Source organism: Salmo trutta, chromosome 5 (assembly GCF_901001165.1).
Source record: "Salmo trutta chromosome 5, fSalTru1.1, whole genome shotgun sequence".
Lineage (NCBI taxonomy): Eukaryota > Metazoa > Chordata > Actinopteri > Salmoniformes > Salmonidae > Salmo > Salmo trutta.
The window spans coordinates 33,175,535-33,195,422 of NC_042961.1; the positions used below are offsets into that span (position 1 = coordinate 33,175,535).

At 41.8% G+C, this 19,888-nt stretch overlaps 1 protein-coding gene across 1 annotated transcript in view; it reads left to right on the forward strand.

Annotated features, from left to right (window-relative positions):
* LOC115194080 (cadherin-23-like) overlaps positions 1-19,888 on the forward strand; it is a 752,381-nt gene that overhangs the window by 182,680 nt on the left and 549,813 nt on the right. The window contains exons 4-6 of the mRNA XM_029753428.1: positions 8,303-8,445; positions 11,240-11,287; positions 15,873-15,965. Of these exons, the coding sequence (XP_029609288.1) occupies positions 8,303-8,445; positions 11,240-11,287; positions 15,873-15,965 (284 nt within the window). The remainder of the gene's footprint in view (positions 1-8,302; positions 8,446-11,239; positions 11,288-15,872; positions 15,966-19,888) is intronic.

The following is a 19,888-nucleotide window of genomic DNA, read 5'->3' on the forward strand; positions in this document are numbered from 1 at the left end:
CTTATTTACCCTTCGGATAGTGTCTTGAACGCACGAACAAAACGCCGCTGTTGGAACATAACTATGGATTATTTGGGACCAAACCAACATTTGTTATTGAAGTAGAAGTCCTGGGAGTGCATTCCGACGAAGACAGCAAAGGTAATAACATTTTTCTTATAGTAAATCTGACTTTGGTGAATGCTAAACTTGCTGGGTGTCTAAATAGCTAGCCCTGTGATGCCGGGCTATCTACTTAGAATATTGCAAAATGTGCTTTCACCGAAAAGCTATTTTAAAATCGGACATATCGAGTGCATAGAGGAGTTCTGTATCTATAATTCTTAAAATAATTGTTATATTTTTTGTGAACGTTTATCGTGAGTAATTTAGTAAATTCACCAGAAGTGTTCGGTGGGAATGCTAGTCACATGCTAGTCACCTGCTTATGTAAAAAGCTGTTTTTTGATATAAATATGAACTTGATTGAACAGACATGCATGTATTGTATAACATAATGTCCTAAGATTGTCATCTGATGAAGATCATCAAAGGTTAGTGCTGCATTTAGCTGTGGTTTGGGTTTATGTGACATTATATGCTAGCTTGAAAAATGGGTGTCTGATTATTTCTGGCTGGGTACTCTGCTGACATAATCTAATGTTTTGCTTTCGTTGTAAAGCCTTTTTGAAATCGGACAGTGTGGTTAGATTAACGAGAGTCTTGTCTTTAAAATGGTGTAAAATAGTCATATGTTTGAGAAATTGAATTAATAGCATTTCTAAGGTATTTGAATAACGCGCCACGGGATTCAACTGGCTGTTACGTAGGTGGGACGATTTGGTACCACCTGCCCTAGAAAGGTTAAAATCAATTTTTATGCGATTTTTCTCGTAAAAAAGCGATAATATTCCGACCGGGAAACCCTGTTTTCGTTCAAAGACGAAAAAATAAAAACATGGTGTCGCCTCGTGCATGCGCCCCCCACAAGCGTCCCACCTAGCCCAGAGAGGTTAAAGGGGGAGATCAAGCTGATCCTAACTGTTATAGGCCTATTTCTATTTTGCCTTGTTTATCAAAATTGTTGGAAAAACTCGTCAATAATCAACTGACTGGCTTTGTTGATGTCTATAGTATTCTGGTTTCCGCTCAGGTTATGGATGTGTCACTGCAACCTTAAAGGTTAAAGGTGATTCTAAGCAATATTGTGCTGCTACTTTTATTGACTTGGCCAAAGCTTTTGATACGGTAGACCCTTCCAGGAGTATTGGTGTCTCTGAGGGGTCTTTGGCCTGGTTTGCTAACTACCTCTCTCAAAGAGTACAGTGTATAAAGTCAGAAAATCTGCTGTCTCAGCCACTGCCTGTCACCAAGGGAGTACCCCAAGGCTCAATCCTAGGTCCCTCACTCTTCTCAATTTACAGTGGGGGAAAAAAGTATTTGATCACCTGCCGATTTTGTACGTTTGCCCACTTACAAAGAAATGATCAGTCTATAATTTTAACCTGTTGATGATAGGGGGCAGTATTTGCACGGCCGGATAAAAAACGTACCCGATTTAATCTGGTTACTACTCCTGCCAAGTAACTAGAATATGCATATAATTGTTTGATTTGGATGGAAAACACCCCAAAGTTTCTAAAACTGTTTGAATGGTGTCTGTGAGTATAACAGAACTCATTTGGCAGGCCAAAACCTGAGAAGATTCCAAACAGGAAGCGCTCTCTCTGACTTTTTCTTGGCCTTCTTGATCATCTCTAACCAAAACAGGGGATCTCTGGCATGACGTGACATTTTCTAACACTCCCATAGGCTCTCAGAAGGCGCTAGAACGATGAATGGTGGCTTTGCAGGCCCTAGCTTAAAAACAGTAGCACATTTTGTAAGTGGTCGATCTGAGGACAATGAGACTGGAGGTGCGTGCATGAGCCGACACCATGTTTACTTTCTCTCTCTTTGAACGAAAACAACGACTCCCGGTCGGAATATTATCGCTTTTTTACGAGAAAAATAGCATAAAAATGTATTGTAAACAGCGTTTGACATGCTTCGAAGTACGGTAATGGAATATTCAGATTTTTTTTGTCATGAAACGCGTCGGGCGCGTCACCCTTCTTTACCCTTCGGATAGTGTCTTGAACGCACGAACAAAACGCTGCTATTTGGATATAACTATGGATTATTTGGAACCAAACCAACATTTGTTTTTGAAGTAGAAGTCCTGGGAGTGCATTCTGACGAAGAACAGCAAAGGTAATCAAACATTTCTAATAGTAAATTGGAGTTTGGTGAGTACCACACTTGGTGGGTGTCAAAATAGCTAGCCTGTGATGGCCGGGCTATCTACTCAGAATATTGCAAAATGTGCTTTCACTGAAAAGCTATTTTAAAATCGGACATAGCGAGTGCATAAAGGAGTTCTGTATCTATAATTCTTAAAATAATTATGTTTTTTGTGAACGTGTGGTTAGATTAACGAGAGTCTTGTCTTTAAAATGGTGTAAAATAGTCATATGTTTGAAAAATTGAAGTAATAGCATTTCTAAGGTATTTGAATATCGCGCCACGGGATTACACTGGCTGTTGAGTAGGTGGGACGCAAGCGTCCCACTGGCCCAGAGAGGTTAATAGTAGGTTTATTTGAACAGTGAGAGACAGAATAACAACAAAAAATTCAGAAAAACGCATGTCAAAAATGTTATAAAATGATTTGCATTTTAATGAGGGAAATATGTATTTGACCCTTCTGCAAAACATGACTTAGTACTTGGTGGCAAAACCCTAGTTGGCAATCACAGAGGTCAGACATTTCTTGTAGTTGGTCACCAGGTTAGCACACATCTCAGGAGGGATTTTGTCCCACTCCTCTTTGCAGATCTTCTCCAAGTCATTAAGGTTTCGAGGCTGACGTTTGGCAACTAGAACCTTCAGCTCCCTCCATAGATTTTCTATGGGATTAAGGTCTGGAGACTGGCTATGCCACTCCAGGACTTTAATGTGCTTCTTCTTGAGCCACTCCTTTGTTGCCTTGGCCGTGTGTTTTGGGTCATTGTCATGCTGGAATACACATCCACGACCCATTTTCAATACCCTGGCAGGAGGGAAGGAGGTTCTCACCCAAGATTTGACAGTACATGGCCCCGTCCTTTGATGCGGTGAAGTTGTCCTGTCCCCTTAGCAGAAAAACACCCCCAAAGCATAATGTTTGTCGGTGGAGATGGTGTTCTTGGGGTCATAGGCAGCATTCCTCCTCCTCCAAACACGGCAAGTTGAGTTGATGACAAAGAGCTCCATTTTGGTCTCATCTGACCACGACACTTTCACCAGTTGTCCTCTGAGTCATTCAGATGTTCATTGGCAAACTTCAGACGGGCATGTATATGTATTCTTGAGCAGGGGGACCTTGCGGGCGCTGCAGGATTTCAGTCCTTCACGGTGTAGTGTGTTACCAATTGTTTTCTTGGTGACTATGGTCCCAGCTGCCTTGAGATCATTGACAAGAAGTTATTTTGTGTTTCTTCCATTTGCGAATAATCGCACCAAATGTTGTCACCTTCTCACCAAGCTGCTTGGCGATGGTGTTGTTGCCCATTCCAGCCTGTCCCTGACATGCTTGGAGAGCTCTTTGGTCTTGGCCATGGTGGAGAGTTTGGAATCAATTGATTGATTGCTTCTGTGAACAGGTGTCTTTTTTACAGGTAACAAGCTGCGGTTAGGAGCACTCCCTTTAAGAGTGTGCTCCTAATCTCAGCTCGTTACCTGTAGAAAAGACACCTGGGAGCCAGATATCTTTCTGATTGAGAGGGGGTCAAATACTTATTTCCCTCATTAAAATGAAAATCAATTTATAACATTTCTGACATGCGTTTTTCTGGATATTTTTGTTGTTATACTGTCTCTCACTGTTCAAATAAACCTACCATTAAAATTATAGACTGATCCTTTCTTTGTCAGTGGCAAACGTACAAAATCAGCAGGGGATCAAATACTTTTTTCCCCCTTCTGTACATCAACAACATAGCTCAGGCAGTAGGAAGCTCTCTTATCCATTTATATGCAGATGAAACAGTCTCAGCTGGCCTTTCCCTGGATTTTGTGCTAAATGCTCTACTACAAAGCTTTCTTAGTGTCCAATAAGCTTTCTCTAACCTGTTCTTTCTCTACCTTGTTCTGAACACCTCCAAAACAAAGGTCATGTGGCTTGGTAAGAATGCCCCTCGTTCCACAGGTGTTTTTACTACCTCTTGAGGGTTTCGAGCTTGAGGAAGTCACCGCATACAAGTACTTGGGAGTATGGCTAGACGGTGCACTGTCCTTCTCTCAGCACATATCAAAGCTGCAGGCTAAAGTTAATCTAGACTTGGTTTCCTCTATCGTAATCGCTCCTCTTTCACCCCAGCTGCCAAACTAACCCTGATTCAGATGACCATCCTACCCATGCTAGATTACGGAGACATAATGTATAGATTGGCAGGTAAGGGTGCTCTCGAGCAGCTAGATGTTCTTTACCATTCGGCCATCAGATTTGGCACCAATGCTCCTTATAGGACACTTCACTGCACTCTATACTCCTCTGTAAACTGGTCATCTCTGTATACCCGTCGCAAGACCCACTGTTTGATGCTTATTTATAAAACCCTCTTAGGCCTCGCTCCCCTCATCTGAGATATCTACTGCAGCCCTCATTCTCCACATACAACACCCGTTCTGCCAATCACATTCTGTTAAAGGTCCCCAAAGCACACACATCCCTGGGTCGCTCCTCGATCAGTTCGCTGCAGCTAGCGACTGGAACGAGCTGCAACAAACACTCAAACTGGACATTTTTATCTCAATCTCTTCATTCAAAGACTCAATCATGGACACTTTTACTGACAATTGTGGCTGCTTTGTATGATGTATTGTTGTCTCTACCTTCTTGACCTTTGTGCTGTTGACTTTGCTCTATAATGTTTGTACCATGTTTTTGTGCTGCTACCATGTTGCTGTCATGTTGTGTTGCTACCATGCCGTGTTGTCATGTGTTGCTGCCTTGTTATGTTGTTGTCTTAGGTCTCTCTTTATGTAGTGGTGTGTCTCTCTTGTTGTGATGTGTGTTTTGTCCTATATTTATATTGTATTTATTATTTTAATCCCAGGCCTTTTGCCTTTTGGTAGGCCATCTTTGTAAATAAGAATTTGTTCATAAATGACTTGCCTAGTTAAATAAAGGTTAAATAAAAAAATAAAAAAGTATTTTCATGAACGTTATAGTACTGGTATAGAAATAAGTAATACAGCTTACTGCCTTTTTTGTTTCTTGATATGGTAACATTGCATAAAAAATGCGGTGGTGTAAAGTCCTTAAGTAAAAATACTTTAAAGTACTACTTAAGTAGTTTTTCAGGGTATGTGTAGTTTGCTTTACTATTTATATTTTTTACAACTTTTACTTTACTACATTCCTAAAGAAAATTATGAACTTTTTACCCAAAAGTACTCATTACATTTTGAATGCTTTGTAGGAGAGCAAAATGGTCCAATTCACACACTTATCAAGAGAACATCCCTGGTCATCCTACTGCCTCTGATCTGGCGGACTCACTAAACACACAAGTTTTGTTTGTAAATTATGTCTGAGTATTGGTGTGTGCCACTGGCTATCCGTACATTAAAATAACATGAAAATTGTTCCGCATGGTTTGCTTAATATAAGGAATTTTAAATAATTTATACTTCTCCTTTTACTTTTGATACTTAAGTAAGCCACTTAAGTATATTTTAGCAATTACATTAACTTTTGATACTTTTGATCGCGCTCTCTCTCTCTGGCACTCGAGGACGCCAGACTGCCCTTCATTACGCAAACCTGTCAACATCATTACGCGCAGCAGCGCTAATTGGACTCACCTGGACTCCTTTCCTTTGTAGATTGCCCCGTCTATAACTATCGACTCCCCCATTTGTTTCCTGTGTCAGCATTAATGTCGTTATGTGTCCGTTGATAATTACATTTTCACTCCCTGTACCTGCTTCTTGTCTACCAGCATCGATCCTTACATAATGCATTGATCCTTACCTCTATGCAAAGCATCAGGGAGGGTTTTGTTTTTTGGTCGGGTCGGGGTGCCGTCGCCAATGGAACCGGGGGTGCCTCAGCTAGCTCGTCGTGCTTCCACGCCTTAGCTGGCTCGAGAGGTCTTCTTGCCTCGGTGGGCTTGGGGGGGTACTGTCACACTTGCTCCCGCTCTCTGGCGCTCGAGGGCGCCAGGCTGTCCTTCATTACGCACACCTGTCACCAACACTACGCGCAGCAGCGCTCATTGGACACACCTGGACTCCTTCCCTTTGTTGATTGCCTCATCTACAGTGGCTTGCGAAAGTATTCACCCCCTTGGAATTTTTCCAATTCTGTTGCCTTACAACCTGGAATTAAAATAGATTTTTGGGGGGTTTGTATCATTAGATTTACACAACATGCCTACCACTTTGAAGATGCACTTTTTTTTTTATTGTGAAACAAACAAGAAATAAGACAAAAAAATAAAAACTTGAGCGTGCGTAACTATTCACCCCCCCAATGTCAATACTTTGTAGAGCCACCATTTGCTGCAATTACAGCTGCAAGTCTCTTGTGGTATGTCTCTATAAGCTTGGCACATTTAGCCACTGGGATTTTTTTCCCATTCTTCAAGGCACAACTGCTCCAGTTCCTTCAAGTTGGATGGGTTCCGCTGGTGTACAGCAATCTTTAAGTCATACCACAGATTCTCAATTGGATTGAGGTCTGGGCTTTGACTAGGCCATTCCAAGACATTTAAATGTTTCCCATTACACCACTCGACTGTTACTTTAGCAGTATGCTTAGGGTCATTGTCCTGTTGGAAGGTGAACCTCTGTCCTAGTCTCAAATCTCTGGAAGACTGAAACCGTTTCCCCTCAAGAATTTCCCTGTATTTAGCGCCATCCATCATTCCTTCAATTCTGACCAGTTTCCCAGTCCCTGCCGATGAAAAATCCTCACAGCATGATGCTGCCACCGCCATGCTTCACTGTGGGGATGGTGTCTCGGGGTGATGAGAGGTGTTGTGTTTGCGACAGACATAACGTTTTCCTTTATGGCCAAAAAGCTACATTTTAGTCTCATCTGACCAGAATAGCTTCTTCCATATGTTTGGGAAGTCTCCCACATGCCTTTTGGTGAACACCAAATGTGTTTGCTTATTTTTTTCTTAAGCATGGCTTTTTTTCTGGCCACTCTTCTGTAAAGGCCAGCTCTGTGGAGTGTACGGCTTAAAGTGGTCCTATGGACAGATACTCCAATCTCCACTGTGGAGCTTTGCAGCTCCTTCAGGTTTATCTTTAGACTCTTTGTTGTCTCTCTGATTAATACCCTCCTTGCCTTGTCCATGAGTTTTGGTGGGCGGCCCTCTCTTGGCAGGTTTGTTGTGGTGCCATATCCTTTACATTTTTTAATAATGGATTTAAATGGTGTGATGTTCAAGGTTTCTGATATTTTTTTATAACTCAACCCTGATCTGTACTTCTCCAAAACTTTGTCCCTGGCCTGATTGGAGAGCTTCCTTGGTCTTCATGGTGCAGCTTGCTTGGTGGTTCCCCTTGCATAGTGGCCTTTCAGAACAGGTGTATACATACTGAGATCATGTGACACTTAAATAAAGTCCACCTGTGTGCAATCTAACTAATTATGTGACTTCTGAAGGTAATTGTTTGCACCAGATATTTTTTAGGGGCTTCATAGCAAAGGGGGTGAATACCTATGCATGCACTACTGTTCCGTTTAAAAAAAAAAGTTTTTTTTTAAATAAGTTATTTTTTTCCTTTCACTTCACCAATTTGGACTATTTTGTGTATGTCCATTACATGAAATCCAAAAGGAAATCAATTTAAATTACAGGTTGTAATGCAACAAAATAGGAAAAACACCAAGGGGGATGAATACTTTTGCAAGGCACTGTGTAACTGTCTGCTCCCTCATTTGTTCCCTGTGTCAGCATTCATGTCGTTATGTGTCCATTGATAATTAAATGTTCACTCCCTGTACCTGCTTCTTGTCTACCATCGTCGATCCTTACACTTTTACTCAAGTAGTATTTTACTGGGCGGCTTTCACTTTTACTTGAGTCATTTTCTATTAAGGTATCTTTCCTTTTACTCAAGTATAACAATTAAGTACTTTTTCCTCCACTGCCCGAAATGGCACCCTATTCCCTATTTAGTGGGGAATAGGGTGCCAAATTGGGAATATGGTGCCATTTTGGACAAAAATAAAATGTCTTCCTGTGACTGACCTTTGACCACTGTTTCCCCCTGTGTATGTCAGGCACATCAGTGACCCAGCTAGAGGCTCTGGACCCAGAACAGGAGCCACTCATCTTTGGTGTCGTGGGAGAGGAGGCCATGAGGTACTTTGCCGTGGCGAGAGACACAGGAGTGGTGTGGCTACGACAGCCCCTGGACCGCGAGGTTAGAAGACACACACACACTTGCACGTACACATGCAGGTATATATACACACACACACACATTAATGAGAAGAGGAAGAGCGTCAGAAAAGGAGGGATGGCTTAAGGATGGAACAGAGAGAAGTGAGATTTAGAAAGGCTTAGGAAGAGTGTAATGATTATCTCTGCAGTGCTCCCGAGTGGCGCAGTGGTCTAAGACACTGCATCTCAGTGCAAGAGGTGTCATTGCACTGCCTGGTTCAAATCCCGGCTGCATCACATCTGGCTGTGATTGGGAGACCCATAGAGCAGTGCACAATTGGCCCAGCGTCATCTGGGTTTAACTGGGGTAGGATGTCATTGCAAATAAGAATTTGTTCTCAACTGACTTGCCTAGTTAAATAAAGGTTACATTTATTTTTTTAAATTAAGACCAAGAACAACTTGGAAGAAGACACAAATAAAAGAGAGAGAAATTAGTGTATTTATATGGGCATTGGAGAAGAGGAATTGGCAAGAGTGGGCAATCAAACAAGCTAAGTGTCACTATAGAGACAAAGTAGAGTCACAATTCAGCGGCTCAGACACGAGACGTATGTGGCAGGGTCTACAGTCAATCACGGATTATACAAAGAAAACCAGCCCCTTCGCGGACACCGATGTCTTGCACCCAGACAAACTAAACAACTTCTTTGCTCGCTTTGAGGACAATACAGTGCCACTGACACGGCCCGCTACCAAAACCTGCGGGCTCTCCTTCACCACAGCCAACGTGAGTAAAACATTTAAACGTGTTAACCCTCGCAAGGCTGCCGGCCCAGACAGCATCACTAACCGCGTCCTCGGAGCACACCAGCTGGCTGGTGTGTTTACGGACATATTCAATCAATTCCTATCCCAGTCTGCTGCTGAATTGCGACTCTATAGTGACACTTAGCTTGTTTGATTGCCTTGTGGAGGGAATAGCTACACTGTTTGTATTCGGTTTTGTTTCCGGTCGCCTTGCCATGATTAAAAGCAGCATCAATCCACAGTTTCTGGTCAGTAGAACATCACTGATGCACTTGCTAATAAACTCACATGCTTCAAGAGGGCCACCATTGTTCATATTCCCAAGAAAGCTAAGGTAACTGAGCTAAACGACTATCGCCCCATAGCACTCACTTCTGTCACCATGAAGTGCTTTGAGAGACTAGTCAAGGATCATATCACCTGGGTCTCGACCCCGCCCTGTGCAACTGGGTCCTGGACTTTCTGACAGACCGCCCCCAGGTGGTGAGGGTAGGAAACAACATCTCCACCCCGCTGATCCTCAACACTGGGGCCCCATAAGGGTGCGTTCTCAGCCCTCTCCTGTACTCCCTATTCACCCATGACTGCGTGGCCATGCACACCTCCAACTCAATCATCAAGTTTGCAGATGACACTACAGTGGTAGGCTTGATTACCAACAATGACGAGATGGCCTACAGGGAGGAGGTGAGGGTCCTCGGAGTGTGGTGTCAGGAAAATAACCTCATACTCAACGTCAACAAAACAAAGAAGATGATCATGGACAGGAAACAGCAGAGGGAGCACCCCCCTATCCACATTGACGGGACAGTAGTGGAGAAGGTCGAAGGTTTTAAGTTCCTCGGCAACAACGCCTCTTCAACCTCAGGAGGCTGAAGAAATTTGGTCACCAAAAACACTCACAAACTTTTACAGATGCACAATCGAGAGCATCCTGTCAGGCTGTATCGCCGGCTGGTACAGCAACTGCTCCGCCCACAACCGTAAGGCTCTCCATAGGGTAGTGAAGTCTGCACAACGCATCACCGGGGGCAAACTACCTGCCCTCCAGGACACCTACACCACCCGATGTCACAGGAAGGCTAAAAAGATCATCAAGGACAACAACCACCCAAGCCACTGCCTGTTCACCCCGCTATCATCCAGAAGGCGAGGTCAGTACAGGTGCATCAAAACTGGGACCGAGAGACTGAAAAACAGCTTCTATCTCAAGGCCATCAGACTGTTAAACAGCCATCACTAACATTGAGTAGCTGCTGCCAACATACTGACTCAAATCTTTAGCCACTTTAATAATAAAAATTGTATGCAAGAAATATATCACTAGTCACTTTAAATAATGCCACTTTATATAATGTTTACACACCCTACATTACTCATCTCATATGTATATACTGTACTCTATACAATCTACTGCATCTTGCCTATGCCGTTCGGCCATCGCTCATCCATATATGTATTTATAAGTACATATTCTTATTCATTCCTTTAAACTTGTGTGAATAACGTAGTTGTTGTGAATTTTTTTGATTACTTGTTAGATTTTACTGCATGGTCAGATCTAGAAGCACAAGCATTTCACTACACTCGCATTAACATCTGCTAGCCATGTGTATGTGACCAATACAATTTGATTTGATCACCTTATGTATTGCTGCCCTCCAGTAGCAAAAAGTGACATCCCAAAAAACACTTGCTTTCTGTCAATAACACTAAAACTGAAACTAAATAATATAAAAACTAAATAGAAATACTTTAAAATAATATCTTAAGCTGAATAAAAACTAGCAAATCTGGTCTGAAAACTAACTGAAACTAAACTGAATTTCAAATGAAAAAATATAAAAAATATAAAAACACAAAAATACAATAACCTTGACACACAAACAAACACAACCTCCCTCCCACCTTCCCTCCCTCCCTCCCTCCCTCCCTCCCTCCCTCCCTCCCTCCCTCCCTCCCTCCCTCCCTTACATACTCTATGAAGGGATATACTGACTTGTCTCTCTCTCCATCTCTTCCAGACCAAGTCGGAGATGCAGGTGGAGTTCTCTGTGAGTGACAGCCAAGGGGTAAGAGTCAAACCTGCACTATGATCAACGCTGTGACATGCTGTATCACATCATGCCTGTCAAGCAGCTCACACACTGTATATAAAACTCCTGACTAACTCTCCTTAGAGTTATTTACTCTGACACCTTTCTCACACGTTACATTCTAATGCTAAAACACACTGACATTTCAACCTACACAAACATATAGGTCATGGTTAAGACAGTACACTTGTTAAGTGCACAGATAGGGGTCTACCTGTGCCCGAGCACCTGTCCCTTTGCCCTCCCTCTTTCCAAGTGCTCTTTTGGTTGGTGGTATACATATATTTTATTGTACACAGTTTTTGTTGTTGTGGTTCTGAACCCACTGTCCCCAAGTCGTCATGACATCATCAATTTCGCCCACCCCTACCCCATCCGTTGGTCTGCTGTGTACACAGCTCACATGCGCCAGGTTGTGCCTTTTTCCCAGTTTGCCCTGTATGAATTGCATGCGCAAATCCGGTCACCGGTTGAGTGTGTGTAGCAAGCTTCCTAGTTTAAATATCAACCGTACTGCCACAGCAGCATAACATTTGATTAACACTAGATAACACTTACATCATCATCAATATTTGGTCTGTTTGCCTGCACAGCAGCACTTTATAATGTATTTACTTATAGAATCATAGCCGAGAGAAGGGTGCTGGAGGTGCTGCAGAAACCCTGATAAATTGAAATAAATGTGCAAGTTATATAATTACTGCTGTTTGTTCAGAAATCAATTAAATTATTCAGAATAGCTTACTACACAATGAGTAGGCCTATAATTTAGTCACAGAGGATCAATATCTTCTTTAAAAAAGTTGCCTATCTGTGTACTGTGTGTAGCCCAATAACAAGGCATAGAGTGCAGTTAGGAAATCTGTCAGTGAACAGCTTGCAGGTCTTTCACAATATTTAAAATACAATCGTGGGAAAAAACAGGTTGGAAAGCAAATGGTTCCTGCTGAAAAGTGAAGACTAATCTTTCTGCTATAAGCTGCAAAAATATTTTAGCAACTTCCAAACAGGCCTATTGAGAGAGGCTTTTGGCATGAGCCGAATAGTGAGCTGCTCATCACTGTGTGAGTTAGTGAACTAGAAATATTTTTTTGTGCTTTCTTTCTCATATTGTCAATATGTGTGTCTCCACACACTTAAGCCTAGGCTATTGATGGATTCAAGACATGGTCGTTTTTAATGTTTTCAGATCATCTGTGCAGTATTTAAAAAGATTTTGCCAAAGTCTCCAGTCTTGTAAAATGATGTAGATTGCATGAAATGTGTTCATGAAAGGACAAATTTTTCAGGGACTAGGCTACTAAAAGTGTGCAACATCTGTAAGCACCTCTACTCTACTGCTCTATGCCACTGTGATGATATGCATGCAATCCTTTATTATAAAGGTTTTAAAGAATCTCTTGATTTACAAATTAAGCACTGAACACAGGTAGTCTAGACTCCATATAACCAACATATTCTAAAATATCCACACAAGCCACTGTCCAGCTAGCCATATATCATGAGTTAGAAGCTTATGAGTATTAGGCTATATTATGAAGTTATTATTTAAGAGCATTGAAGATCAATCACAATCAGTAAAAAATGTGTCGAGCTAGCTAACTAGCAGATTTACATCAAGCATTAACATCAACGATCAAATCAAATCAAAGTTTATTTGTCACGTGCGCTAAATACAACAGGTCACAATCAGTGAAATGCTTACTTACAGGTTCTAACCAATAGTGCAAAAAAGGAATTAGGTGAACAATAGGTAGGTAGGTAAAGAAATAAAACAACAGTAAAAAGACAGGCTATATACAGTAGTGAGACTATAGAAGTAGCGAGGCTACATAAAGACGCCGGTTAGTCAGGCTGATTGAGGTAGTATGTCAATGTAGATATGGTTAAAGTGACTATGCATATATGATAAACAGAGAGTAGCAGCAGCGTAAAAAGAGGGGTTGGGGGGCACACAATACAAATAGTCCGGGTAACCATTTGATTACCTGTTCAGGAGTCTTATGGCTTGGGGGTAAAAACTGTTGAGAAGCCTTTTTGTCCTACACTTGGCACTCCGGTACCGCTTGCCATGTGGTAGTAGAGAGAACAGTCTATGACTGGGGTGGCTGGGGTCTTTGAGAATTTTTAGGGCCTTCCTCTGACACCGCCTGGTGTAGAGGTCCTGGATGGCAGGCAGCTTAGCCCCAATGATGTACTGGGCCGTACGCACTACCCTCTGTAGTGCCTTGCGGTCAGAGGCTGAGCAATTGCCGTACCAGGCAGTGATGCAACCAGTCAGGATGCTCTCAATGTTGCAGCTGTTGAACCTTATGAGGATCTCAGGACCCATGCCAAATCCTTTTAGTTTTCTGAGAGGGAATATGCTTTGTCCTGCCCTCTTCACGACTGTCTTGGTGTGTTTGGACCATTCCAGTTTGTTGTTGATGTGGACACCAAGTAACTTGAAGCTCTCAACGTGCTCCACTACAGCCCCGTCGATGAGAATGGGGTCGTGCTCGGTCCTCCTTTTCCTGTAGTCCACAATCATCTCCTTAGTCTAGGTTATGTTGAGGGATAGGTTGCTATTCTGGCACCACCCGGCCAGGTCTCTGACTTCCTCCCTATAGGCTGTCTCGTCGTTGTCGGTGATCAGGCCTACCACTGTTGTGTCGTCTGCAAACTTAATGATGGTGTTGGAGTCATGCCTGGCCATGCAGTCGTGGGTGAACAGGGAGTAGAGGAGTGGACTGAGCACGCACCCCTGTGGAGCTCCAGTGTTGAGGATCAGCATGGCAGATGTGTTGCTACCTACCCTCACCACCTGGGTGCGGCCCGTCAGGCTGTCCAGGATCCAGTTGCAGAGGGAGGTGTTTAGTCCCAGGATCCTTAGCTTAGTGATGAGCTTTGAGGGTACTATGGTGTTGAACGCTGAGCTGTAGTCAATGAATAGCATTCTCACATAAGTGTTCCTTTTGTCCAGGTGGGAAAGGGCAGTGTGGTGTGCAATAGAGATTGCATTTTTTGTGGATCTGTTTGGGCGGTATGAAAATTGGAGTGGGTCTAGGGTTTCTGGGATAATGGTGTTGATGTGAGCCATTACCAACCTTTCAAAGCACTTCATGGCTACGGACGTGAGTGCTACGGGTCTGTAGTCATTTAGACAGGTTGCCTTTGTGTTCTTAGGCACAGGGACTATGGTGGTCTGCTTGAAACATGTTGGTATTACAGACTCAATCAGGGACATGTTGAAAATGTCAGTGAAGACACCTGCCAGTTGGTCAGCACATGCCCGGACACACGTCCTGGTAATCCGTTTGGCCCCGCAGCCTTGTGTATGTTGACCTTTTTAAAGGTCTTACTCACGTCGGCTACGGAGAGTGTGATCACACAGTCGTCCGGAACAGCTGATGCTCTCATGCATGCCTCAGTGTTGCTTGCCTCGAAGCAAGCATAGAAGTGATTTAGCTCGTCTGGTAGGCTCGTGTTACTGGGCAGCTTGCGGCTGTGCTTCCCTTTGTAGTCTGTAATAGTTTGCAAGCCCTGCCACATAAGACGAGCGTCGGAGCCGGTGTAGTATGATTCAATCTTAGCCCTGTATATTACGCTTTGCCTGTTTGATGGTTCTTGTAAGCTTCCGGGTTAGAGTCCCGCACATTGAAAGAGGCAGCTATACCCTTTTGCTCAGTGCGAATGTTGACTGTAATTCATGATTTCTGGTTGGGGTATGTACGTACAGTCACTGTGGGGACGACGTCCTCGATGCACTTATTGATAAAGCCAGTGACTGATGTGGTGTACTCCTCAATGCCATCGGAAGAATACCGGATCATGTTCCAGTCTGTGATAGCAAAACAGTCCTGTAGTTTAGCATCTGCTTCATCTGACCACTTTTTTATAGATAGAGTCACTGGTGCTTCCTGCTTTAATTTTTGTTTGTAAGCAGGAATCAGGAGGATAGTTGTGGTCGGATTTACCAAATGGAGGGTGAGGGAGAGCTTTGTACACGTCTCTGTGTGTGGAGTACAGGTGATCTAGAATTTTTTTTCCCTCTGGTTGCACATTTAACATGTTTATGGAAATTTGGTAGAACTGATTAAAGTTTCCCTGCATTCAAGTCTCCGGCCACTAGGGGTGCCGCCTCTGGGTGAGTGGTTTCCTGTTTGCTTATTTCCTTATACTGCCGACTGAGTGGGGTCTTAGTGCCAGCATGTGTCTGTGGTGGTAAATAAACAGCCCCGAGAAGTATAGCTGAAAACTCTCTAGGCAAGTAGTGTGGCCTGCAATTTATCACAGTCTAGATCATCATATACCCTATCCTCTATTCCCGATGTCGATCATGTCTTTAGGAGGCATTGTAACTAGCTTGCTTGCAATTTGTGATGTGTTGGAGAAATAAATAGGCCTATAGAAAAAAACAAATAAAAATGAAATGCTACTGATGCAGTTTGTATGTTTGAAGATGTTTTATTTTTAGGGGGAGGCCCTGCTGTGCATAGTGTATGTACTGTGTGTGTCTGTGTTTCTCTTTGTCTGTGTGCGTTTGTGTATTAACAAATCAGTACCTCTTGTGCCTTCGCAGGTGGTCAAAGACACAGTAAATATCCAGATAGGAGACGTGAATGACAACTCCCCAACTTTCCATGGCCAGCTGTACACAGTACACATCGCAGAGGTAGGCTACAGTCATGTACAGTATGTGTGTGTTGTAGTGTGATAGTGTGTCTGTGTGTGCGTGTTTGTGTGTATGTCACTTCAAAATCCCTATTGTGCCATGAGATGTTTTATCAATTTTTTAAAGATAATTTTGCTGTTTGCTAGTGTAATTGGAGATGGAAGGGAGTTCCATGCGATCATGGCTCTGTTGCCGTGAATTTGTTTTTGACTTGTGGACTGTGAAGAGACCCCTGATGGCATGGCTTGTGTGGTGTGTATGGATGTCTGAGCTGTATGTTATTTGATTATGTGTCAAATCTGGAATTTTTATCACAGTACGTTATAAAAAATAGTTTTTCCACTTTACTAGCGAAATAGTAATTGACATTTTTGGCAATATCAAAACATTTTGTTATAAATAACTCATCAACTAGCTGAGCAGCCTGGCTTGTTTGCCGCCTCTTTTGCATAATACATTTTTCAATTCATCATCAATCTAACAGTTTTCACAGTTAATTTCATAACAGGTTCATGCTTGTCGACAATTGTCATGAATCATTTTATAAACACTCCCAGAGCTGCATCTGGGTTCAGTTCCTCATACACATCAGACCAACATGCATTTTCTACATCTTCAACAAAAGAATCATGAGAAAACATTTTGTATGATCTCTTATCATTTACTTTAGGACCTGCCGTTGGTACTTTGGCTTTCGTTGTTATTACCACAATGTTATGGTCACTACAGCCATTGTGAACTGATGTTGCTTCGGAGCAGAGCTCTGTAGCATTAGTGAAGATATGATCAATACAAATGGATGTCACAGATCCAACACTGTTGGTATGCACTCTAGTTGGTTGAGTGATAACCTTGGTCACATTACAGCCATTTGTCACAGTTAGAAGCTTCCTCTTGAGAGGACAGCTGGTTGCTAACCAGTCAATGTTCAGGTCACCCAGAAAATAGACCTCTCTGTTAACATCACACACAAACACTATCAAGCTTGGCACACATTTTATTCAAATACTGACTGTTAGCCTATTGTAGCACCCCAAAAGAAGAAGCTTTAGATGAGGCAGGTGAACTTGCAACCACAACACTTCAACAACATTTGACATAAGATATTCTTTAAGTTTTACAAGATTATGGCTCTGAACATATACAGCAACACCTCCCCATAGGCATTTGTGTCTTTTCTTTAGACATTATATCCTTGGATTGTTACTGCTGTGTCCTCAAAGGAATTAAAATGGTAAATAATGGCTACTTCTCAGAAGGTTTTAAGTTGTCAAGAGGAGTAAAACAAGGTTGTCCACTATGTATTGAAATGTTAGCTATTAAAATCAGATCCAACAATAATTTCAAAGGGTTAGAAATCCAGGGCTTAAAAACAAAGGTGTCATTGTACACTGAGGATTCATGTTTTATTTTAAATCCACAATCATAGAGTATCTAGATGCTTTTTCTAACCTCTTTGGATTACAACCAAATTATGATAAGTGTACTTAAGTTTTACATATTGGATCACAAAAAAATATAACTTTTACATTACCGTGTAGTTTACCAATACAATTGTCTGATGGTGATTTGGACGTACTCGGTATACATATCACAAAATAAATAAATGATCTCACTCCGATAAATTCTTATAGAAAGTTAGCAAAAATCACCTTGATTAACTCTTTAGTCATATCCCAGTTTACCAATTTGCTTATGGTCTTGCCTACACCTAGCAAACCGTTATTTAAAATGTATGAGAAAAAAATATTCCATTTTATTTGGAACGGCAAGCCAGACAAATTTAAACAGGCCTATTTATATAATGACTATGAATTCGGAGGGCAGAAATTATTAAATATTAAACATTAGACTTCTCACTAAAGGCTTCAGTCATTCAAAAGTTATACTTAAATCTGAACTGGTTCTCTAGAAAATTAATAAGAATGTCTCACCCCATGTTAAAGAATGGCCTTTTTCCTTTTATTCAGATTACAACGTCGCACTTTCGGTTATTTGAAAGGAAATAATCTCCCAAATATCGCTATTTTTAAAACAACCATAGAAAGTTGGTTGCAATTTCAATTTAATCCACCCAAAAAAAATAATACAACTAATATTGTGGTTAAACTCAAATATATAATAGATTAAAAAAACATTATTTTTGGAATAAAAACATGCTATAATCTTTGTAAATTATATCATAAATAGGACTGGTGGAGTTATGTCACACATGCAGCTAACAAAATATATGGAAATGTCTGCTCTACTCACAATTACAACTAACTAATTGCAGCATTACTGCAAAAATGGAAGAGGAAAGTGGGAAAAAGTAGGGCATTTTTCATGTTGGCCCTGCATTAAAGACCCTAATTGGTTAAAGAAAATTGTAATAAATAAAAAAGTATACCAGTTTCATTTAACCCTTGTGTAGTGTTAACATTCTGTATTCTCCCTTTGTCCTAAGGGTCAAAAATGACCCGCCTTCACTAAACCCCTAAAATAAAGGAGCTTAATTGAATTTTAACCCCAAAGCTATTTTGCATGAAGAAACAACCTGTCATTCATCACAAACTTTATAATATCTGGGTTTTCCCTCTTCCCAGTGCAGAAAGACATTTCATCAGTGGACACCACTCGTTTTTATTACAACACACCTGTCACAATTGTTTTCTTTTCATAATTGTTTTCAGTCTTGAATTTTTTTGGCAACATAGTGATATATTCTTATATACTGTACAATGAAGAATTCAACTACAAAATACTAGTCTTCTCCCATTTTTTGAACCATTTCCCCCACCCACAAGGTATACAAACAACAATAAATAGGAATAAAATAAGATAATAGATACCAAACAAAAACGTGAAGAACATAAATCAATCAACTCTAATTAGCTCATGTAGGACAGTATTTAAGTGTGTGTGCATGGACTTTGCAGATGTATTTCTCACATGTGCAGCACATAGTATTTGTTTGATAGTCCTTTGGGGGGCAGAATTGGCATCTCCTCCTCTTGCCTACACCAACTGCAGCCTCAGGTGGATCAGGACACGATTCAGCCCCCTGAACAGCTTTCACAAGCGCTGCAGAGGCTGCTGTGTGGGGGAGGCGCTCCCTTCTTTGAATGTGTGGGATTATAAGTGCCTGTCCCAGCTGCTCCAGGAACACTGTCCTCTTGTTCCTCTTATCAGGCATCCAGGCAGTGTTGATCTTGTTCCATATCACAAAGGCATTGCATGAGGACACATCAATGATGTTATGGAAGATGACCAGGGGCCTTCGGGCAGTCATCATCCTGCATCTACAAGTTCCAATCACCTTGTTCAGGTTGTCCACGCCTCCTTTGTTGTGGTTGTAGTCCAGGATGATGCTGGCTTCCTGTCCTCATGATCACTAATATCAGCCGTTTTGTGCAGTGTTCTCAGGAGGACCAAATTCTTGTTTCTCTTTGGGAGTTAAGAAGCTACAGTGGTGGTGGGGGTGAAGGCAAACTTTGATGATAAGTCATCTCTCCCCCTTGTTGCGAGGAGTGCAGGGGGGAGCTCAGGCTTGTTCTTTCTAACTGTGCCAACCATGGTGATCTTCCTTTTCAGGAGCTGCTGGCTGAGTTCAATCAGTAGCACACATAACCTCAATTTCTCATAGTGTGTGTTTGTGTGTGTGTGTGTGTGTGTGTGTGTGTGTGTGTGTGTGTGTGTGTGTGTGTGTGTGTGTGTGTGTGTGTGTGTGTGTGTGTGTGTGTCTTTGTGTTTTTTGTGGAGTGTAAATGATTTTATAACTGCCGGGTCAAAACTGACCCTAAGACAATCGTTGTACCCTGGTGGTGTACAGTTTTCATGAAAATATGAACAAAGGCGATGTTTCAGTTTGTGTAATGTTGGTGTCACTAGGAAAAGTCATCAAATTTCAAGTTGGAAAAATATAATTTATGGGGATTTCTCTG